The sequence below is a fragment of the Gambusia affinis genome, linkage group LG10 (genome assembly GCF_019740435.1).
Source record: "Gambusia affinis linkage group LG10, SWU_Gaff_1.0, whole genome shotgun sequence".
NCBI classification, from domain to species: Eukaryota; Metazoa; Chordata; class Actinopteri; order Cyprinodontiformes; family Poeciliidae; genus Gambusia; species Gambusia affinis.
In genome coordinates, this window is record NC_057877.1 from 16,065,403 (window position 1) to 16,089,401 (window position 23,999).

The following is a 23,999-nucleotide window of genomic DNA, read 5'->3' on the forward strand; positions in this document are numbered from 1 at the left end:
GGAGTTAATGCATATTAATTAAGATTAATTTATTATTATTATTAATACTAATAATACTACTAATAATAATAATAATAATAATAATAATAATAATAATAATAATAATAATAATAATAATAATAATAACGTGTAGCTTCTTGGTCAGCAAAGCCTCTTCTCCAGACTGTGCACCGTCTCCATGGTAACAGACAACCACTATGGACAAACAGAGGTAATCTCCATTACACTGAAGTTCCTGCTTCAGGTTTTACCTCTTATAATCAACACAGCATCAGAATATGGGGTTTGCAGCAAAACCATTACTTTGCAATCTGGATGGAAGGATGTCAGCTAGCAGGCAGCTAGCCCATCCAGATGAGCCACTGCACATCACAGAGAGGAGAGTTCAGTTAGGAAACAAGGAGATCAATAAAATATAAGGGAGCCTCTATGTACAAGGGTGATGGGATGTGCGCGATTACGCACATGTAAAATATGACGAAATCCACCTAGAACTCCCAATAGTTTGAGTACAAAGACGGTAACACCCCCTCAACAAGACGTACCTATATTGGAAAGAGTTTTTTTTTTTTTTTTTTTTTTTTTTTTTTTTTTGCGGGGTTTGGAGCCCGACAAGGTCAGAAACGCAGCAGGTGGAAGAGAACAAAGCAGCATGGCATACGCTGGAAGTCAGGTAATTATTTCAGAAGAGGAAAACAGGACTTACTTTTATAAATTACATAATGTAATTATTCTTTTAGTGTAAAAATAAACAATTTTGACAGTGAAGGTAAAATCATGTTTGGGGTCAGTGACCACAAGGTTAAACCATAACCTGCAACTTTTAGACCTATGAAGCAATGTCAAACTTTTATGGTCGATAAATGTCTTACAGTACTTCTTAACTACTCTTAAATAATTACAACCTGACAAAAACATAAGAAACACAAATAAAATTGTCAATGTGCAAAAATAAGGTGCAAGCTTTTGGCAATATCTCCACAAACAAGTCTACAATTTAGGCACAAATTAAAGCTTTAAGATGGAAATAATCCGGTTGGAGATTAAATAGCATGAGAATGAGACATTTAGCATTGTACATTTGCAGATTTGGTTGAAAATGTCATGTCTGTCCCATTAATGCAGAATGTGGAGTTCGTGCGGACAGGCTACGGCAAGAATGCAGTGAAGGTGATGGTCATCAAGAGACAGGGGAGCCACCACTACCTTATTGAGCTGAAGGCTAACGTGGAGATAACACTCAAGTCACGCAAGGACTATCTGACCGGAGACAACTCAGACATCATTCCCACTGACACCATCAAAAACACTGTCCACGCCCTGGCCAAAATCAGAGGGGTGAGTTACAGCTTCACTGTACTTCTCAATACAGTTCAAAATATAAACTTGCCAATTTTCAAAACATCTCCTAAATTACGTTTCTGCTGTGTTAAAAAGGATATTTTCTTGATTTTTGCTTGATTTCTGTTGAGAGGCTGCTGTTTATAGTGAACCTTCATGCAGATTATGCTGCTTATCTAATTCTCTTGGAATTAGCAGAATATGTGCTATTTTTTAAGACAGAGACAGGAATGTTAAAGAATTTGTGTTTAAAATGTTGAAGGGCGTGTCATTGAATACCTTAGTTCATGGTAAAGGTTATTCTGCAAGTGAGTAACACAGCATGTTGGGTTTACTCTGTCCAAAGGGGAGATTATTCTTTGTAATGTTTTTTTTTTTTTTTTGCAGCTAAACAGAAATCTGAGGAAAAGAGATTTCTTTTTTAAAGGCTGACTGCTTCACAGTGAATAAATTTCAATTTCAGTGAAGATAAAAATGATAATCACTGTCATAATCAATGAACCTATAAATCCACAACTTGTCTGTCCTCTGCTAAGCTATATTGTGATAGCAGCTTTTAAGCTTCACTTTGTATGCATTTTCTGTCTCCTGTTGGAGATAAAACTAACTATTCAGACTCTTTTTTTCTATTTGTTAAGGTAAATACTATTGAGCAATTTTCCCTGGATCTCTGCCATCATTTCCTGACCTCTTTCAACCATGTGCTGAGGGCCAAGGTTTACATGGAGGAGGCGCCCTGGAGAAGACTGGAGAAGGTAAAACCCATAATCCGGTCCCTCAACCCGGACAAAATATCAGTTTTAGTGTGTTTTCTGACTGCTATTTTAATAGCATCACAATTAAATAACTCTCAAAAGTCTAATTACCCCTATTAAAATCCAGGTTTTTCATTATGCAAACTGTGACAAATATTTTATGCAATTGTGTAAAAAAAATAAATTAAAAAATGTGTACACACATTGTCACTAATACTTTATTGGGGCACCTTCTGATTAATTTTCAGTATCCAGTCAGCCTGAGTTCTACCACATCAATTGAATCTGATTAACTTGCAATGATGTCCAGCTGGCTTTGTATCCCTCAGCTAAATCGAACATCTGTAGAGATGTGCTCCGGTGGCGTAGAGAGTAGCGCGCCCCACGTTTGGAGGCCTTCAGTCCTCGACGTGGCTGTCGCGGGTTCGATTCCCGGACCCGACGACATTTGCCGCATGTCTTCCCCCTTTCCTGTCAGCCCACTGTTGTATAAGGGACACTAGAGCCCACAAAAAGACCCCCTGGTGGGGAAAAAAAAAAAAACAAAAAAACTATTAGTTCAAATGTGTGCAAGTTTAAGTATCTTTTTCATTTTACTCTTTTGAAAAGATCTATTTGTGTTTTGGTTGAGTAATCCAGAAAAAAATGTCACACAAGATTTGAAAAAAATCGTGTTTCCACTGTATCAATCTGTGACGTATTCAAATAATTAAGAGTAAAGGGTCAATTTTTAGACACAATCACTCTTTTTTTCTTTTTCCAGAATGGTGTCGGACATGTTCATGCTTTTATCTACAGCCCAGAAGCTTGTCGCTTCTGTGATGTTGAACAGAACCTCAACGGTAATCATTGAAAATATGTTTACATGTGCGTGTTTGTGTGTTTTTATTAAAATGTGCTCAGTGTTTTGGTGGCTAAAGAGACATCTCTTTTTATATCTTGAGTCAATATCTGCGTATCTACAGCTAATATCCATTCTTACAAATGCTTGGGACAGACTCCATTCCCATCTAAACATTTAAAATGTTTTGTGCTTTTTCACCAACTCTGTTCTGCACGCAGGTACTCCGGTGGTTCACAGTGGCGTGAAGGACATGAAGGTGCTAAAAACCACTCAGTCTGGCTTCGAGGGCTTTTTCCGAGATCGTTTCACAACGCTGCAAGACAGCAAGGACAGGGTTTTCTGCACCACCGTTTACTCTAGGTGGCGCTACAACAAGGTCCAGAACGTTGACTTTGATGCTGCATGGTAATTATCTTAATTTTAGTGTGGGATCAATCTGGAAGTGCAGGAAAAAACACACAACAGAAATGATTTTAAATCCTGAAAGGAAACTTCTGTCATTTGTAGGAAGTGTGTGAGAGACACAGTTATTGAGAAATTTGCTGGCCCCTACGGTCGAGGAGAGTATTCACCATCTGTGCAAAAGACCCTTTATGAAACACAAGTTCTGGTCCTGGACAGGATTCCTGAGGTGAGCCCTTCATTTCAACAAATCAGTTTATTCAAAGACACTTATGGCTGTGTAATCTGTTGTAACTGTCTTGCATAATTTAAGATACACATGATTAGTGTAAGAAGTGGATTTTGTCTTCAAAATACTCTTATGTGTGGGACATTACCAGAAACAATATGTAGCATAAAATTGAACACAAGAAATGCTCTTCTTAGGTGGAGGAAATTGAGATAGTCATGCCCAACCAGCATTACTTCACCATAGACATGACAAAAATGGGTCTAAACAACAAAGATGAGGTAAATACTATCATTGTTTACAATATTAAGCCTTATTTTGGTTGATAACATATCTTTTGGTTTTCGATCAGGTGTTTCTTCCTCTGGACAATCCCTCTGGAAACATTACAGGAACAGTGTGTCGTAAGCAGAGAGCCAGACTTTAAAAGGGAAAGCCCAACCTGAAGACACTGCTGCTGCTTTCAGTGTTAACCTATTGATCCAACTAATAGAAAATCTGATGATATATCCAACAATGTCCCTTGAGATGTAAATAAAGTTGCTTCTGACTCTGAATGTGTAACACCGACCAGCCAAAAACGTATGAAAAATAAAAAATAATTACAGCCACTTTCACTGGGAATTTCTTTTGATTTCCAACAATGTTTTACACCGAAGTCTAATGTTCTCTGAAGAAGTAATACATGACATGAACTACATGTATGGAGATATGTAAATAGGACTATATTTAATACAATTGGTAAAAAAACCTAATTGTTTGGCCTTTACCAGGGAGCCTACTGACATGTTTTTATAATTTTCTTTTGTGTTTAAGTGCACATTTCTCAGATTAATAATGCTAAGAAGCTTATTTTTAAACACATTTTCTGGTTTAAAAACAAAAATAATGTTTGATGACATCCCGAGGGTTCTTTCACAACATCTCTCAGTTATTAGCTCAGTTTTAGAAGTTTCATCAGTCTGCTAAATGTCAGTAAAATACAGCAATAAAACCCCCCCAAAACAATAACATTAGCTGTAATTTTTAGTGTTTTATGTTTCAGGGCATGCAAATAAAGTTTTGATCTTCAAATGTTTCTAAAATTAGTTAAATTTAACCTTAAGTGTACAAAAAGACAGAACAGATTCCACATTATCTTATGTCTTAAACAAAAATGAAGTCAAAATGGAAAAACAGTTTACCGAAACCTAGAAAGATATATTCCAAAAGTTTGCAGTCGAAGCAATTTTCTTTGACTTTATTAATTTCTTGTACCGGTGTAGAGACATTTCGCCACATTATTCTTCATATTGCATGGTTTCTTGAGGTTTGCTAGCATTTTTTATTTACTCCCCTAACCCATCTCCTCTGCCCCCCTGCAGACGGTAGAGAGACTTTACCAACGGATATTTATATGCATTATTATTTTATCTATTTATCACTGAGAATATCACTGCAGTTTTGTTATGTTCCAGAAACAAAGACCAAATACCGGTACTATGTTTTATATCTCTAATAAAACATAGTATAAAACATAGAAATGGTCTGAAATTTGAGTGGGTCTGTAAAAGAAATAAATGTGTTGCCAGCTAACTATGTGATGTGTGAAATTAAACAAAAAGAGTCAAGAAAGTCAAACTGAAGTTCTTTGGTGAGAAAAAAAAGCACCATTTATCATCAATTTTAGACTCAAGATATTCAAACTCCAGTGTTGCACTTAAACATGGGTCATGAACACTTCAATACAGCTGTCCAGGTGACAAAGCTGAAAGCACCACAGGTAGGTACGTAATAAGAATATATACACAAAGATTTTCATACCGAGAGCCTCAAGTCTAAGTAAAGTTGGTTTAAAGAAACAAAGAGGCTTTAGATAAAAGTCCTGGAAAACAAAGTGATTAATTGTTACATGCTCTGGACAAATCATGGACTCAGATGTGCAGTTTAAAACGTAAAAACTAAATTCAGGGAAACACAATGGGATCATAATAATTTTCTGCACGTATCAAAGTGTTCAAATATAACAAAACATACATCCTTTTCAACTATATATCTTCTTATTTACAAATATTTTTAAAAAACCCCATTGCGGTTTCATTTACTTTGCACACACATTCACCACACAAACACACAACTCTAACCTTCAGAATACTCACTCTTAATCTCTTTTCTTAAATAAAACACAAAAATACACATCTTAAGCAGCAGAAACAAGAATGGCTGAAGGGGTAAACAGCTGAGTGGACGCAGTGTGCAGACCAGGGTTTTGGGATCCACGCTTATTAAAATAAGAACAAAAAAACAAAAACATACAGCATTCAAAAGTTGTCAAGGTGCCTCTGTTGGCAGAAGAGTCTTTGTGAAGCCGCAGCTAACCTGGAGTCTCCTGACATGATGATTGTCGCTGAGGTGGGTGGCGGGGCAGTTGGCCGTGCTACGACGCGTTGCTCTTCAGGTGCTGCGTTTGCAGCGGCTTCACATGGTACTCGTAGATTTTCAACGCTGGGCCAAGTTTTATCGACAGCCCTGTTAGGACGTCGTTACGCGTCATCAGGAGCAAAGACTTGCCGTCAATTTCCTGTCAGACCAAAAGAGAAATTCTATATTTGGATGCTTTGACATCTGCAAGTTGACATGGAGTAAGACAGACGGAAAATCTAACCTGATCTTGGAAAGCTGTAGCCTGCTCCTCAAACCCTGTTGCCTTGAAATAATTGACAACGTCAGCAACTCCCCAGTTGGAAGGGTCTGGCAGCTGACCGTTCTCCACCGGGCTGTGGGATAAAAGTTACTCGACTCAGACTAAACTGTGACAACAGTAGAAAAAACTGTATTGGAGTATCCAATACAAAAGGAATTAAGTAAATTGATTTATCGGCTAATTTTGAATAATACCTTTTGGTGTCAACTGAACCATTTGCCTTGTCCTCCATACCGGCTGTTGAAAAAAGGCAAGCATATGCAATTATTCTAACAATCTCATTATCAATTCAGTTCAAATAAAATTAGAATTTGAGGTCAGAAAATTAACTATCCACACTTAAAATAATTTAAAAAAACAATAAAGAATGTTTTCTGAAATGAGCTGTTTTTTCATCTTAGGCATCCGATGAAAAACCCCCCCACATTTTTACAAATGAGACAAAAAAAGTTAGGACCGATTAAGTTAATTTTAAGATGCTAATAAAATAAAATGCCATAATGTATTTGCCAAATGAGTTCTATTTTAAACTAAATAAATGAAAATTACTGCCCCTCATGGTTTCCTTCACTTGGCTGAAAAGAGCAGCCAATTATTGGCATGTCAGATATGAAAAAAGAAAGAGAAAATCCAATATGGAATAGTGAGGAGCAGCTACATCTAACTATTGACTTCAGTTTGAACCTTACAGATAATTCAGTGTAAAAATATTATATTCCTCAAACAAAAACAAAAAATAAACAGGTAAGAGAAAAGCTTGATAAGCAATTCTCTACAACACAATAAATATACACATACCTATAATATTTAAAAATGTCTTATGTGATTCACATGTAGAAAAATGGTTTGAAGGGAAGATTTTATTTTGATTAAATAACATTTTGCAACCCAAAATGAAATGTTGCTCCATTGGTGAAAAAAAAAATCTAAAGTTTAACTGATTACACAATTAAGCTCAAGCTCCTACCTAGTTAAGTCTAAATAGGAATTTTAATGCATTTCGCATCTCTTTTATTACATTCTAATAATCTCTGAGACCAGTAACCTAATTTCCACATTATGCTTCCGTATAACACCTTACAGTTTAGCAAATAAATTAAAAGTTTAAGTACACACAGACTGAATGAAACGAGTCTTACATTCTGTTACGTTGCAGTAATTTTTCATTAGATGTCTTCTGCGAGAGAACTCAGTGTGTTGGCAGTTCAAACACCATCATCGTTTGTCTTTCTGACATTCACTGGATGTCTCTGCTGAAAAAGCACAACACCACAGCAGACTGGGTAAAGCCGTAAGTAAAGCAGCTTAATTAACTAAAACTAGCACCGTTTATCATAAACACAAGTCGGAGTAAAAAACTGTGATGTGTAAAAATTGACGACGTAAAACTCACGTTGTTAGCAGAATTAAAACCAGAAAAAATATCGACACAAAAAAAAACTGACCCCACCACAATTATAATTCGGTGAAAAAAAAATTACAAATTCAAGAAAATAAAATATGTGGTTGTTCTAGACGACAAGCAGATATTTAATCGCACCTTCTCCGTGTTTTGTAATAACGCTAACGTTGAGCTAAGAGGGATAGTTAGCCTCGTTTGCTAATACCAAATTTAACAGTTACCTTATTTTAGGAGATTCGGGCTTGACAGCAGCTGCTCGTCCAAGTCAAAAATTGTTATTCAACAAACAAAAAGTTTTAGAAGCTGTAGTATTTTTACCAGTTAATAAACTGCGGTGTTTATTTGATAAAATCAAATTATATTCAAGTAAGCCAACAAGCTTCTTCGCTTTCGTTTCCTTCGCCCACAACGTCACGGAATCATGGGAAATGTAGTACATTTGCAGTTTAACGGGTTTAACGACAACCATTTCTCACAGAAACACACAAATAGTTGATTTCAATAAAAAGAATTTATTATAATGACATATCCTCTTTGTTACATAAAATCTGCTACAGCAAAAGTGTACTTCGCTTGCAAACACAAGTAAATATGATTGGGAAAAATAATGTGTCAGCTTTCTAAATGATGTGCAAAAATATCCACAAACTAAATTACAGACACATTTCAGATTATTGATTCCCATACTGGCACGTGTGACTAGCTACAAGAACTCATAGAACTGATTTTTTTCAGTCAGGAGGAGTGTGAAGTGGCTCAGGGAAAGGTGCCGTCGTTTCACATCAAATTTCAACAAACATCACACACATGAGGGAGGGTAGAACAGATGATACAGAAGAAGAGCTGGCAATTGCCTACATATTTGTTTCTGAGAGGATTTACACACAGGCAGTTGGACAGAGACATGCTTGTGGGCCAAGTGAGATTCATCAAATTCAAAAACATTGGAAGTTGTTTTTAGGCATACCATCTGTTCACCCTTCAAACTGGACAAAAATATATAATTTTGAATAAATACAAAAGAAAAAAAGATACATTTCAGTAGGCATTAGAGGTGTCAATATGCATCAAATATAGATGTAGCAAATGAAATAAAAACATAAATAAACAATTTTGGTGTTTGCAACGCTTAACATTTTAGGTCTCCATACACATACTGAAACCTATGGAAAATTAAATGTTATTTTGTTAGACTTCTATGCATAAATAAAATGCATAAGTAATAGTTGTGCCTTTATAAATTAAATTGCATAAAATGCACATGTGCTCAGACAAAATTAATAAAACAAATAATTACTTAAATCCTGTTTTTGAATTTGGTTGTTTAAGAATGTTTAAATTGAACAAAATAGCTTTTTATTCTCTTATATGTAAAGACTCAGGTGTCAGTTTTGGACAGACTTTCAACAGCGCATTTTTGTGTATTTTGATTCCTCCTCAGCCCAATGGAGTCCAGTATCTTGTAATTTGAAATTGAGTCTTCTCTGTGGATGACAGGGAGAGAGAAACTCCTCTTGAAAGGAGTACAGGCTTTCCAAAATCAAAAATATATCTGCTATCTGAAAGAAAGAAAACATCAAAGGCATACCACCTACATAGGTACTCAGCATCTGAAATATAGATTTTTATAGATGCAATATTTTGTCATGCTGGAGAAAAGAATGTGGAGTCAGGGACTACATTTTAGCAGCACAATATGCAATGAGTCAGAAGAATCCCTCATAGAAGTTATATTTGTCTCATTGAAATAAAACAAACAAAAAATAATCTTAAGAAGTGGCATAATTGAAAAATAATATTTTTTATTTTTTTTTTACCTTATTCCCTTTAAAAATTTAACATTTCTATCCATTAGCAATTTCAATCAGTTGCCACTAAGCTTTGCAAAGCAGAATAGGTAAATCTTGATTAATTCAGTTAGGAAACAGTGTAAAGACTACAAGTTATAACTGCAGGCCGAAGACGGAGCAGTCTAGCTGTGACCAACATAAATCAATACTTCATGATAGTTCTGTGTTCTGTTATTGCTGCTACGTGATTATGCAGCACAGTTTATGGCATTTGCGTTACATAGACCAAAATATCACCTGCTTTCACACTTCATGCTGTGACACAATTCCAAGGCTACAAAACAAAAAACGTGGGGATACTATTTGCTTCCAGTAATGCTGCTGCACAACCATACACATGCAAAAGTAAAAAAGAAAAGAAAACATCACAATCGAGGCTGAGTGCTCTGCTCAGACACAGCAGTTAAACTCAAAACACAACCCAAAGGGGACAAAGGTCACCCCAAGTGAGCACCACTGCTTTGTATCCTTCAGATAATGTAACAAACTGACCTTTCAGCGACTGGAAAATGCCATGCTAGTGCATTTCTGGGCAGACTTTTAAATGTACCACAAACATACGAACTGTGCTGAGACAAAACGCAAACATCTTCAGATTCACTTCTTGTGAAATATACTCGTACCTAGAAAATATAGAATTTCTTTCCATCAAAAGACTGAGGTAAAAAGGAAATGTCCTGTGATCAGATATGGATAAATCATGCTACAACTGTTTAGCTGACACAGCGCTTACATGTTTCTGCTTCCTGATACCGCTTGTAACTAGTAATTCCTTTCCTCAAGAACTGAAAGCAAGAGAATGCATCAGTTTTTAATTTTTTTGTTAACAATTTGGTCATGCTTTAAAAAAAAAAAGAAAGAAGAAAAGGACGTCTCACCTTTTAAGGTCTAGATGGAAACACACGCTTCCAGGTCTTGAGGACACCAGAATAATAAAAATGCTGTTTAAATTAATCAAAACTCAACCAGGCCCCTTCCTTAAAAACACGCTGGGGTTTGTAACAGACAACAGATAAAAATTAAAAATAGATTAAAAAACTCTTCAACACCATGTGTAACAACAGGTAATACTACCACTTCCTGTACCTCATTAAAAAGGAACTAATTCATTTTGCATGTTGCTTTTCACATTCAAATTTAAACAAGGAGAGAGAGAGAGAGAGTTGGAACTAAAAATTAAAACAAAAACAATGAGAATGTGGTCTAGTACTTCATTGCAGCACGTGAAGGTGTCTGCATAATTTGCCTGTATGTAGATCGGTGCCAGCAGCACCAGGGGGCATGGCAAAAAAACGACCTCTTTTCAGCCGTGTGGAATGAAGGAACGAGGCGATTGTTAGGAGCACAGGATGGCCTCAGTTCCACCTTATAACTCTCATCAGAGTGCAAATATCCCAAAGCCGTGGAAACCTGCTGGGGTCCTGGCTAAAAGTCAGCAAACTCTTTTGCACACTTTTCTGTTTGTGAGACGCGAATGTCCTCCTCTTCGTAGTCGTCGAAGTTGCTCGTGTCTCCAGGTCCTCTGCACTTCGGCAAGAAGGGAGCTTCAACCTGAAAAAGTACGAGCGCTTAATATGTAGACAAAATCTCTCAGCATGGATTGAAAAGTAGACAAGGTCTTGCAAAAAAAATAAATACCTTTCGCTCATAGATGGCTATCCAGTCTGTTGTGGAGAACCACTTATGGTTTTTTATGTCATTTACACCGTTCTTCAGGTTGCCAAATCTCTTCGTAAGATCTACCTGGAGCAGGTTCCTCAGCAGGTCCTTCAGGTCGGAGCTAAAGTGAGAGGGAAATCGTACCTACAAGGAAGGAAGCAACGCATTCTGAACAACAGTGATAAATTATATAAAATGAGATGTGTCCCCCTCCTACCAGGAGCCAGAAGGGCTAGAATCCAACAAAATAGCAAACATTCAATAAATATTTACTCCTTATTCAAGATCAGTTTTTTTGGGATTACTCTGACATGTTTCAGATCAGCAAACACACTTTACAACTGCCAAAGTTAACCAGAATAAAAACAGCAAAACAACTGTTTTCAAATTATCATAACTGAATGATTTAATTTATTAGGAAAAAAGGCGATTCAAATTATCCAAACCTATGACTGGTTGTGGCCACTGGTGGCGGCAACAACTGCTTTAACAGTCTTCAACAGTGCTGTGCTGAAATTGTGGTCATGCCATATATCAATTAAATTTAAGTGTTAACTTTGACTAGGCCGCTTCTTGGTTTGCATAGCTTTTTACCCTTACTAAATTAAACATATTTTTCTATTTATTGTCTTGTATTAAAACATTATTTGTCACCTGAAACATTTAATTGAACACAACCAAAAACTTCAGAAATCTGTAAAGGGACAAAAACTTATTTCACAACAGGATTTATTTATATTATTAAAAGTATTGTTAAAACATTATTGTCCCCCTATGTCACTGTGATGCACCATACATTATGTTTGATTGGTTAACCTGCACAGTAGTTCAACCTCAGGCCAATCACCTTGTCTACAGCAATGTTAGCCCCACCCCCTGGCATAGATGAGTAAAACAGATCAAACCTATTCATGCTTTATAGGACTAAAAAGTAACACAGAACTGAATATTCATATATGCTTTCATCTTACAAAAAAAACCCACATTTTAATTAATAATTTTCACATTTATCATTTTAAAGATACATCTTGTATATTATGTGAATTAAAGCGTCCAATAGAAGACCCATATGAGAGAAAGTGCTTTAAATATTCAAGCTTGAAAATCTTCTCTTACCTTGCCAGACACAATCTTTTCATAGATCTGTATTGGCTGGTCAGCAAAAAATGGAGGGTAGCCAGCAGCCATCTCATAGATAAGAACTCCTGAATGTGGATGCATTGTTTGCAGTTGCTGTGCAGCCATTAAAACACCTAGAGTCACTTGGTATAGCCCTGGTGATAATGCACTATGTCAGCACAGCAGTCAGCTTCAATTTCTGCTTGCATCAAAGGCTTCTGACTTCCAGTCTTGTGTCTGAGTCAAGAGAAATAAATTCTCACCCAGACAAGTCACTCAAGCCTTCGAAGTCAATTTGCTGTTTGAAAAAAAAAAGAAAAAAAGATTCATCTGACCTCACAAATCATTGTCATCTAGCTTTTTAATCCTACTTAACACAAACAGAAAGATACCTGTCATACATTTGAAGTTATGTCAAAGCAAAATTTACAATAATCCAATTAAATTACATTATTAGACATCATTCCTTCAAATCCCAATATTTATCCACATTATGCAGTTTTGCTCTCTTTACATATTAGTCCTTGGGGAATAGTAATTCATGTTAAATGATGAGTAAATCTCCTCAAGATTTGGTGAATAGGATATAGCTAAATGGTTATTGAACAATATCTTTAAAAAAAAAAAAAAAAACACGGCAGGACAAATACAACTTATGATAATAAAGACTTTGTTTATGTCTCTTTTTTTTATACCCAGAAATAAAAAAAAACAAAACCTGTCAGGTTTGAAAACTTTAACACCACTTTCAGATACTCTTTATATGAATCTTTAGTGTCTTACTGTACAATATGTAACCTTTTTGTGTATTAAAAAAAAATAATTTTTGTAAATCTTAATCATCAATTAGAATTGATTCTTGCCCAAGTAGATTGTTTTGTGTGGACGAAACACTGGGTTAACCACGAGTTTAGTTGCCTTCATTAATGAATTGAAAGGATCAACATGTAGAAACAGAATTGTTCCATTTGAATGTATTTTGTTGCACTTTCTTGTTCTATTTTCATCTTCCACTCAATTCTGTATAGCATACTAAGAAAAATAAAGCATCTACTAGCTGGACATCTGCAAAATTGAGGTCAGATGTATATATTTAAAAAGTAAACAGTCTGCAGTTTTAGAAAGTGGGTAAACCATTCTTCAGCTTTTACTTCCAGCAACTACATAAAATACAGTTTGAATAAAAGTGAATATATGTATTGGTAGGTCTATATGGCCTGCTAGCAACACAAGATAGAAAGTTGTAAAAATGTGATGCTTTTTCACCAATGAGTGCTCAAAACAATCTAATCTTAAACTGCATACTATAACACTACATATGTTGGAAATTGTCAATTTTTCTAATCATCTCCTTACCTTTGTACTTACATAGTTTAGCGTTACCTGATATGGCTCTTACTACAATAGGTTTGAGATCTCTTGGATTAATGTAACGAACTAATTTGAAGATCTATTGCTTTGAAACCCTTGCTGAGGGGTTCACCTTGCTGAGGATGATCTCTGGAGCCAGGTACTCAGGAGTTCCACACAATGTCCAAGTTCTGCCTTTTACCCGTTTGGCAAAGCCAAAGTCTGTGACCTGGGCAACAGATGACAGCCATGTGAAAATATGTCAATCAGTTTTCAGTTTTTTCTGCTCTCATAACTTTATTTTTCCAACAATAAAGCTGAGATGATCTGGTTACCTGGATGTATCCATGTTGATCTATGAGCAGGTTTTCAGGCTTTAGGTCTCTGTAGATGAGGTCTAAGGAGTGAAGGTACTCAAAAGTGAGCACAATCTGAGCTGCATAAAATCTTGCATGATGTTCACTGAAAGAGGGAAACAAATAATTAGACACACTGTAGTGAGGCATGTCTCTTCTGAGCGAAATGAGTAAATAGGTTGATGAATAAATCAAAAAACAATCCCACTGCCCCCCAAAAATGTGCATTATACCTGAACCTTCCAGTGCGTCGGAGGTGTGAGAACATTTCTCCACCAGGCACATATTCCATCACCATGTAGAGGTTTGAGTTGTCCTGAGATATATATTCACATAAAGTTACTTCCCATATAATAACATTTACTTTTCAAATTAAAGGGCATCCTTATTTAAATAATGGTGTCATACGATGTATGTATTTTTAGTTTTCAACATAAATTAATAAGCAAACTCCAACTCAGACACATGCCCCAGACATTCTTCCTGGAAATGACAGTAAACATACACCAAAATATTTTAGCGGCTGCATTTTCTGCCATCAACAAGTACGGCAGCACCTCACAGTCGTGTAAGGAAATAACAGAAACACAATCTTTCCAATCAGGAAAAACAGGACAGGTTGGATTTGTGTGACTGTTGAGAGCAACTGATCCTCTGAGGAACTGAGCTGTAAATGTTAAGCAGAAGAAGTAATGTTTCTTTTTTGTTTCACAAAACCACCTGGGTAATCTCATCCTAAAGCCAAATGAGAAACTGAATCACATTGCAACTTTTGCCTTTGCTAATAAATTCTGACCTCAAACAGCTCGTTTCACTGAAATCACTTTGTTTCAGTGAAATTATGTAAGGGTTCATCACCTTGTAAGAGGTGATTTTCAGGACGAGGTTTAATTTTTGATAGCTGACAATGACATTCAGAGGAATAAACTGAGAGAAAGTTTTCAAAATGAAACAGAAAACCCTGCAGAAGGGTTTGGATCCATCAGTACCTTGAAAGCGTATTCCAGTCTGACAAGGAAAGGGAAGGAGACGGCCTGAAGTATTCTTTTCTCATTTAGTGTGTGTTCTATCTGCTTCAACTTCACCACCTGAAAACATAAGGAAACAAATTAGATCAGAATGTTTTCCTTATTTTCTTAGTTGTTTACTGGTCTGTCAGATATAGTTCAAAGTTGTATGTCAGCACACAGACAGTGGGACAGCAGCAAAGTTACCACCAAAATAATAATATTTCACAAATGTGTAAGCTAGAGAGCTCAGACATGGTGCAAAGCTTTCATGATAAAGAGACTGTCAACATATGTGTGCAAAACAACAGCATACTATGATGAATAGATGTCTAGACAAGTTTTAAATAGCATAAAACACTATTTTTACACATAAAAAGTGTCTTTTATAAATGTTTTTGTGGAATTTGACAAGTACAATGTACAATATGTTGTAACAGGTCTAATTTTTAAAAGTATGAAAAGATTTATGATCTTTAAAGGATTTATGGTATGTACTTGTATCCCTCCTCTCTGGTAAAATACAGGAATCATCTAAAATTTAGATTCTAAATAAACTCCAAAAGCTTAAAGAAGTCAAATAAAAGTAAACAATATATGACTTTGAGTTCTTTAACTTCAGGTTTTTCTCACACTTGTGAACAAGAAGCATGAAGAAAAACAAAGAACACAGTAAACAGGTCAGGGATAGAGTTGTGAAGAAATTAAAATCACGGTCAGGTTATATTCCAAAATGAATCAAAGCTTCTAACACACCACATCTTTGTCATCTGAAAATCTAAAGAGAATGACACAACCTACAAAACTAAGTATTAAGAAATAGATGTCTAGCTAAATTGAGCAATGTGAAAATGCATCTGCAAGACACAAGAAGCCCATGGTAACTCTGGAGAAGCTGCAGAGCACCAGTGCTCGGGTGTGAGAATGTGTAGACAGGACAACTAGTGCTAATGGATTGCACAAATACGTGAGGAGATGGAAGAAGAAAGCCATTGTTAAAAGAGAGCAGGAAAAGTTTGCCGTGCAGGTACCATGAGGGAGAATTTGCTCGAGTCGATGAGACCAAAGTTTCACTTTTTGGTCGACATGCAAAGTACTTTGTGTGGCAAAAAACCATAACTGCAAATCACACTGAACACACCACCCCCCCATGTGAAACATACCAGTGGTAGCATCATGCTGTGCAAAAAAACCTCTTAAGTTAACTGGACAGTGGATGGAGACAAATATTGATTGTCCAGCAAGGCAAAAACCCTGAACATGTAACCAGAACGACAATGGAATAAATACAATCAAAACATATGAATGTGTTAGAACGGCTCAGTCAAAGGCCAGAAATAAATCCAATAAAGAATATGTAGCAATACTTGACGTTTGCTGTTCCCAGCTGCTTTTTAGCCAGTCTTAATATGAGCTAAAATATAAACTGGAAGTTTTACAGTTGAAATACTTCTTATATTAGGCAGAACTAGCTAATGAGGAAAAAGAGGCCGAGGCCATACTGTGTAAAGAAAATTTTTTTTAAGCTGTTTTGTTGAAGTGAAATTTAAAGTGAGACAGGTTAACCTCTTAAATCAACAGCCAAATTCAGGGGAACAGAGCAGTGCTAGAAGAACAACACCGCCTGTCTCTACCACTTCCACGTCTGTATTTAAAGATCGAAACTCTCATACGAAGGGCCTTTGGGGGTTTCAGTGATAATGTACTAGCAGCACATAAAAGGAAGCACTCCATTTCCTTTCATCAGATACACAGCGCCTGTATTTACATGAAGAATTTCTGCTGATTTTTTTCCCTTTATACAAGCAAGCCTTCCGGCAGCAGTAGTTAATGTGGTTTAATATGGTAGCAGTAGTTAATATGGTTTAAGGGTGCTGTGATGGACATATTTTAACAATGTGCACTTACTTTTTGCTTGTCCAAGATCTTCATGGCGTAGAACTGGTTTGTTCCTTTATGCCTCACAAGCATCACACGTCCAAATGAGCCAGTGCCCAGAGTCTTGAACCTTTCAAACTCATCCAGGGTTGTTGTACACTGTTAAAATATGTTGTAATAAAAACAAGGAAGTAAGTTGAAGCAGCTTTACTTGTATTGTTCCCCCAGATCTTTCATATAGCTCAAGCTGGAAATATATTAGCTGGATGGAAAACATTTTTTTTGTGAAAGTGGCTGCTGTTTGCAAGAAGTTGTAGAAATACCCAATCAGTTAGCATTCCAGATGTTTTCAACTAAATGAAGATCAAAAACTGGATGTGATTTTTTTCAAAATCATAAGCAAACAAATTAAATTTAAATAATAAAAAGGACTTTACCTGTGCGGGACACTCCCATTTTCTTAAAAAATCTTCTTTGGCTTTTGCTAAGAACTCTTTCACTAAAAATAAACAAGAAAAACTGTTTCAAATTGAAGCAATTAAAATTTCAGGACATACCAAAATAAAATCTAATTTTACATTCAGGTAATTTAAAAAAAGGGCAGTTTACACCATTGAGGGAACGAAAGCATTCTGAGGTCAGGCAAATGTCACTTAGTGGGGAGTGAGAACTGCATTTAAAACAACAGCAACAAAAAAAGGTATTCCAAGTCAAAACCACACGCCTTAGCAGGAAAGTTTAAATCACAAAGTGATGCAAAGAGCTCCGTAAACTTTACAGATATGGCCCAATTCGAGACAAGCTGTTCTGCATCTCTTTCAAGAGTGGTTGCGGTAAAGGAGAGAGACAATAACACAGTCGGCAGACAACAAGACAAGAGGTACAACATACATGGAACTGAGAACACGGAGCAGGCATGGTGAGGACAGTGCACTGTCAAAGTCACGGCTAGCATGAGGTGTCCAAAGTCACAGAGTCATTGAAAGCGATGAAATATCCCTTTGGTGTTATGGCTTGGTTTTTACTTAGTCATTGTATTTTTCCCATTGATCATGTAAAGGGTAAGAAAATCCTAAATTTGCAAAAATGCATCTGTTTTTAAATTAAAAGTATCATAGAGGTGACATTTCTCAATTATATTTGGAATGTGGTATATATGACGGGCTCTGTTTTTATTTTTTGTCACACTTGAATATTTCAGATCATCCAACAACTTTTAATACCAAACAAAGGTAACCTGAGTAAAAACCAAAAGCAGTTTTAAAATAATGTTTTTATTTATAGGACAATAAAATAGGATAGGATAATATTAAGCATTGTCTGTCCCTAAATGTTAAATCACAAACTGACAGTGATTACCCATATTATTTTGCTCTGTCTCACTAGTCATACTTGACTGATGACTGCTTGACATGTAAGATCAAGAAATTAATTTTAGAACTTCGCAGACCACATGAAGTAGGCTAAAAGTTCTCGAAAAGCAACACACAGTGCCAGATGAGAACAGATGACATCTTTCACTTTTAAGCTTTTGGACAGCAGCAAATCAAGGTAAGTGTCATTTCCGACACAAGGAGAATATATGGGAAACCTGATGAACCTTCTTAGGACTGCAGCCTGCCCAACCAAAATGACTCCAAAAACAGATGAACGGCTCATCCAGGAGGTTACAAGAGAAACCAGAAGAACATTTAGAGCATCAAGACCTTGTTAAATCATGAACACTTACGATCAGTGTTTATGATTTAACAATAAATGGAGTATGTCCAGAGAACAATGTGTAACTTTAATCTCAGCTGTACTTGGATTACGCAGCAGGACTAGTCCACCTGAAGACCACCTGAAGACCCATTCAAATAGAGTTGTCTAGTCAAAGTCTGGAATTAAACCCAATGGAGTTGCTGTAACCTGGCAGTAAACAGACTGCTCATGTGCAAAAACACTCCAGGGCAGCTGAATTACCGTAAAATTATTTTGCAAAGAGAGGGTCAAAATTCACCCACAACAATTCAAAAGAACCATTTGCAGTTATCACAAATGCCAGACGGAAGTTTGCCCACAAATTTGGTCCAACTAACCAAAATTCAAACGGTGCCAGGTCAGTTTAGTTCAGCTTGAATTCCTCAATAAATAAAATTGGAATAAAATCAAGAAATAAAACAGTGTAATTTCTCAGGATATATTTGTCTGACATTAATATTTTGTTGATGATCTGAAATATATCTGTGCAACAACAAAGAAAAAATCTGAAAGGGGGCGGAAAAATAATTTACTGCACTGAATTATAAGGGGAGAGTTTTATCAATTTGTGTGCAAATAGTTTAAACATTTTCACACTGTTTTTTATTAAAAATTAGGTAGGAATTCTATTAGTATGTGGTTACATGCAGTAAAATGTTAAAAACATAAGGCTTCAGAGTCAGTTTAGCCTAAAGAGATGGGACAGAAAGTGCCGGAGCTACTGGAGCTTTTTCTGCCCCTCTCAAACCTGTTGCTGTACACTACCAGTCAGCCTTTAGGAGCCTAGTACTGCATTTTTCTATTAATTGCATACAAGAAGAATGTGTCTTTTTGGTCACAAAAACAGATAACCATCTAAGCATGCTTTGTCCATTAGTGCTTTTAAAGGTAACTCGTTTGGTGATGTATCAGCTCTGAATCCAACAAAAAAAAAATGAAGGAATTATAAGATTATCCTCACTTATGCGTCAGTTTCTGTGACCCCAACCCTTTTTTAACCCAATTTTTACAATTGTTTTTAGACCATATGAAACATCAAAATTTACTAAGCACCATGAGCAAAATTATTATGGTTTCAATTACATGTTCAACTGTTTAATCAAATAATGTCGTCACATGAATAATCAATTAAAATAGCTTAAAATGTTTAACATTTGTTTAAGCTCACCTACTGAAATGAAATTCTCTCAAAGAACTTTTACTGTATAAAAGTTTTTCAAAAGATTTGACAAATTGTAAATTTTAACATTGGATTTGCTGTTTATCAATTTCATTTATATAAAAAATTGAACATAGTCAACTAGTTTTTGCAAGTTCTAGAACTGGGAGATAGGGCTGTCCAAGTCCTGTGAGTTGAAAGTGCATAACAAATTTTCTCTCTGTGACTTGGGATGTCTCATGGAACAATGAGCGTACCAAAAGTCTCTACAGTTCGCCAGGGATTGCAGGAACATTCACCCATATGGATGGAAATGATGGAGAAGAAAAGAGAGGAAGAACAGTTTATGAAGAGCTGAAAACAACAACATTTCAGAACCACATGTAGAAACAACGAACACTGGAGACAATGTAAGGCATCCGTATCACTGTGCAGAAATGTAACCAAATTAAGCGCTATACTTCTATTTGTTGACTACTAATAGAAATTCCAGTTTACAACAAAAGATAAAGAATTAAGGACATTATTCCTGCTGCTGTGCAGGAATAATTAGGTTTTCCAAATCCTTTGATTTTTAAGGAGGGCTGCACGGTATTAGGAAATCAAATAATATAATTAAACTGCAATAAAGGTTTAGGTAATAATTAACCCAAGTTTTTCTCACTTTTCTTGTTATTGTTATTGTGTAGCTCTTCTTTTGCTACATTTAACTTAATTGATTTCAGACTTTTACTCAGTAGTATATACTTTTTGACTATTCTGACAATATAGGTCAGTTTTAGTTTTCATAAAGACAAAAAAAGACAACACCAATTGTGAAATCCAATGAAAAAGCACATTTAAAACTAAACAGTTCACAAAGAAGACAAGACACAGATATTAAAATGTCAGCTTATATTACATGACTAAAGTGCCAGAAACAGCCTGCAAAACAAAGCGTTATGCTAAAAATAACTGTGTTAATGTTCTGGTAGGTAAAAAGTGATGACGTGACTGTGAAAAAATAACAGAAAAGAGAGACTATTTTTGGGGACATACTGAAAAATACCCTATAAAAGTTTAACTTAACTCTTAAATTTAGTTTTGAAATCTGACAATAACACAAACATTAAAGAAAATAATATTTTTAAACACAATATATAAACTGTTATGTTTAAGCGCCCAAGCCAGTGGCTTAATGGAAAAGATGTTACAAGTGAAAATACCCGAATTTCTATCTGTTTTCTGAAGAAACAACATCCCATCCTGCTCAGAGCTGAGGATTAGATACAAAGAAATCCACTGCACTTACTCAACTTATCCCACATGACGGTGAACTCAGAGATCATGGGCACCTCACTCTCCTGTCCCTTGTTTTCTTGTCCACTCTTAAGATATTTGTTGATTAAGCGACTGGCAAAGGAGTGATCCTTTCCCTGTGCCATTTTAAGGCAAATATCTCGATGTGCGAGTACGAAAAGCTCTCAGACAAAGAAACCGTTTGTAGGCTTAACACCAGTGATACTAACTTCCTGTATGCATTCAAGTGCTCTGCAACGGCTGGTTAACCACATAAAGTTGAGCTTCCTGTTCACGTTCTCTGCTACAGTGGCCAAATACATGTCCAGCGTCGGCACGGTGCTGTTCCAAAGCACTTTGCTCCATCTTACAGGCAAATTGTTATGTTTTTTGTTTTGTTTTTTTGACAGGGAAAATTTAAACAGAGCCCGGAAGGCCTGACTTCAAATGTCATATCAAAAACATAGTGCAACCATGGCAAGCCAAGACTGCTGATAAGAAACCTGTTACACCCACAAAGTAGCAGAGAGAGGCATAGCGTTCAGGATAGTGAGCTCTCTGGTGGATATGTTTCATACTGCAGATCTTCATTTTTCTACTAACTATTACCCTCAACAACAACAACAACAACAACAACAACAACAATAATAATAATAATAATAATAATAATAATAATAATAATAATAATAATAATAATAATAATAAATCAAGAACAGTCAAAAAACTTTTTCTGCTTAATTAGTTTGTACATGTCAAAATAACAGATTGAATGTTTAGAATAAACATAGAACTCTAAGTTATGGCAACGATCTTGCTTGTGCTTTCCGTTGAATCTTGTTTCAGCTCCAGCCCTCCTCTGCAGAAACTGCAGGTGGCCCGAGTCTCAAGTTTGTTAGACAGCGGAAACTAAAGCCAATCAGAAAGCAGGTCAAGATCAGGACTCTGCAGACAGGCCACTGCTGTGACACAGTTGGGTGGATTAGGCTGGCTGCTCACAACAACAACATGCCCACGACGGCGTCCTCCAAGGAATCTATGGATGAGCTACACTGCAGAATAGCTGTGCATAAAATACATTTTGACCAGAAAGAAAACGTTTTATTAGATATGCTTGCAAATTTTCAAAGAAATAGTTTTGTAACAAACCAACTTATTTGTAAAACTTTTATGATGTCAAGATCATTTAAATTTCAAAATCATGGAAAATTAACGCATGTGATGGAAAAAGTATTCCACACATATGAAATCAGCTGATTTTAGTTTCATTGAAAACATGGTCTAACACTTTTAGATTGTTCTAAACCCTTTGTAGAATTGGGAAATTATTGCACTGGAGATAATTATTGTGGAACAAGAATTGGTATGATAAATCATTATGTGAGAAAAAAAAAATCAACCTGATGACCTTTGCAAAACTCCAAAACTGACAGCATGATTGTTACTTTTGCTAACATTTCAAGCCAATGCCGCCCTAATAAAGCTGTTTTTCACAGATATAGGTACCAGAATACATTTCATATTGGGTTAATAGCACAGTAAGAACATCTGTTTCCTAGCTATTCAAATTAACAGCTAGTAACATTTGTGAATATTTAGATATGACAGATCTTGTTAAATAAACACGTGGAAGTACTAACTGTAAAAAGGATTAGTCAAACCAAATGCATAAACTCTAATGGTGGTCGTTTTCAGCTGACTCCAGGCCACCTCCTGCAGCTTGTTTGGCGATGTTATCTTGCTTTCAGGCACGTGATGTGAGCCCAAAGTTAAACAGAGCGTCTTGAAGGCTCATCTTAAACACAACATAAAAAACAATCTATTCATTTAATCAGTGCTCTTTGACATTCAAGGCTTCTGTCAAAAAACGCCACAGTAGAATGATGATAACCGCGCTGATAAATATTCAAATACTAGCTGCTTTTAGTATTTCCTACACAGTTTCCAGCTGAAAACACCAGCAACCTGACGTTGCTACGAACATTGCGAACTCGCTTTGTATTGTAGAACTGTCCTACCAAAGATGGTTCTTCTGTGCAGCTCATGTTACTGTACTGTCTGCTCCAGTGCTGTACAACTGCTAAACGATGTTATCCACTGAATTTTGAAGGCAAGCTCGCAAATGATGATACAGCAAACGTTAAATGCCTGAAAGCAAACAGGATGACTTCCATGTGCTCACCGCTTTCCTGCTCATTTCCTTTCTTGGCAGTTGCTGCGTTTCCCATCGTAGGAAGACAGGGCGATCCACAGCTGGCTAGGAGCGATGATGGTGGCCGTTAGCTAACAGGCTCCTTGGTTAGCTCGATAACAAATTTCAGCTTGCTGAAGGAGCTTGATACAAACACCATCAACGTGCTCTTCTTTTGAACAGAACCTGGTCGTGCTCGGCTGGCCTACTTGATGATGTTTATTTATCGTGTCCTTTTTGCCGTTCACGTATGCCTCTGCTGGAATGACAACATGATCCAGACTTTTCACCTCTGCCTCCTGTCGTCCTGCGCTGCATTCACGTCATATGGGAATACCCATGGATGCTCTTGATAGGTGGAATGCTGCCTTCACTGACCATTCGGGAAAAAACATGCATAGAAATTGGGTGTTGCATTTGGTCAGCAGTGTGAAGATTTCAAATAAATGACTCCATGTATATGAAGTAGACACATGAGTCTATCCAATACTGCAAGTTGTGACACGGTTCTGTTTTCTTATGTCAGTAATTGTCGTGAAAATTGTAATAGTATTATGTGTGATGATTATAATATAATAATATATAATATGATATAATATAATATAATATAATATAATATAATAATATATAATATAATATAATATAATATAATATAATATAATATAATATAATATAATATAATATAATATAATATAATATAATATAATATAATATAATATAATATAATATAATATAATATAATATAATATACATTTATAC

General features: G+C 36.0%; 3 protein-coding genes across 5 annotated transcripts; 1 reads left to right on the forward strand and 2 right to left on the reverse strand.

The window, feature by feature from the left end:
* The first annotated feature begins 405 nt into the window (after nt 1–405).
* uox (urate oxidase) lies at nt 406–4,182 on the forward strand. Its single transcript, XM_044129516.1, has 8 exons — nt 406–673; nt 1,126–1,338; nt 1,980–2,096; nt 2,860–2,938; nt 3,159–3,345; nt 3,448–3,571; nt 3,769–3,852; nt 3,924–4,182. Exons 1-8 carry the CDS (start codon nt 653–655, stop codon nt 3,996–3,998), a joined length of 900 nt encoding a protein of 299 aa, XP_043985451.1. The 5' UTR covers nt 406–652; the 3' UTR covers nt 3,999–4,182.
* Nucleotides 4,183–5,196: 1,014 nt separating this feature from the next.
* Nucleotides 5,197–8,081, reverse strand: samd13 (sterile alpha motif domain containing 13). 2 transcript variants are annotated; one of them, XM_044129525.1, is made up of 5 exons: nt 7,878–8,081; nt 7,394–7,507; nt 6,449–6,491; nt 6,216–6,327; nt 5,197–6,131 (listed from the first exon to the last, which is right to left on the reverse strand). In XM_044129525.1, the coding sequence occupies exons 2-5, from the start codon at nt 7,419–7,421 to the stop codon at nt 5,988–5,990; spliced, it is 327 nt and encodes a 108-aa protein (XP_043985460.1). In that variant the 5' UTR covers nt 7,422–7,507; nt 7,878–8,081; the 3' UTR covers nt 5,197–5,987. The 2 variants fall into 2 exon arrangements, with proteins under 2 accessions (XP_043985460.1, XP_043985461.1); XM_044129526.1 differs by having other exon boundaries at nt 7,975–8,074.
* Nucleotides 8,082–8,148: 67 nt separating this feature from the next.
* Nucleotides 8,149–23,583, reverse strand: prkacba (protein kinase, cAMP-dependent, catalytic, beta a). 2 transcript variants are annotated; one of them, XM_044129524.1, is made up of 10 exons: nt 21,066–21,537; nt 17,313–17,374; nt 16,906–17,034; nt 14,980–15,078; nt 14,224–14,306; nt 13,970–14,096; nt 13,750–13,863; nt 12,282–12,398; nt 11,145–11,309; nt 8,149–11,057 (listed from the first exon to the last, which is right to left on the reverse strand). In XM_044129524.1, the coding sequence occupies exons 1-10, from the start codon at nt 21,196–21,198 to the stop codon at nt 10,932–10,934; spliced, it is 1,155 nt and encodes a 384-aa protein (XP_043985459.1). In that variant the 5' UTR covers nt 21,199–21,537; the 3' UTR covers nt 8,149–10,931. The 2 variants fall into 2 exon arrangements, with proteins under 2 accessions (XP_043985459.1, XP_043985458.1); XM_044129523.1 differs by lacking the exons at nt 8,149–11,057; nt 11,145–11,309; nt 21,066–21,537 and adding an exon at nt 23,232–23,583 and having other exon boundaries at nt 12,376–13,863.
* Between the last annotated feature and the right edge of the window lie 416 nt (nt 23,584–23,999).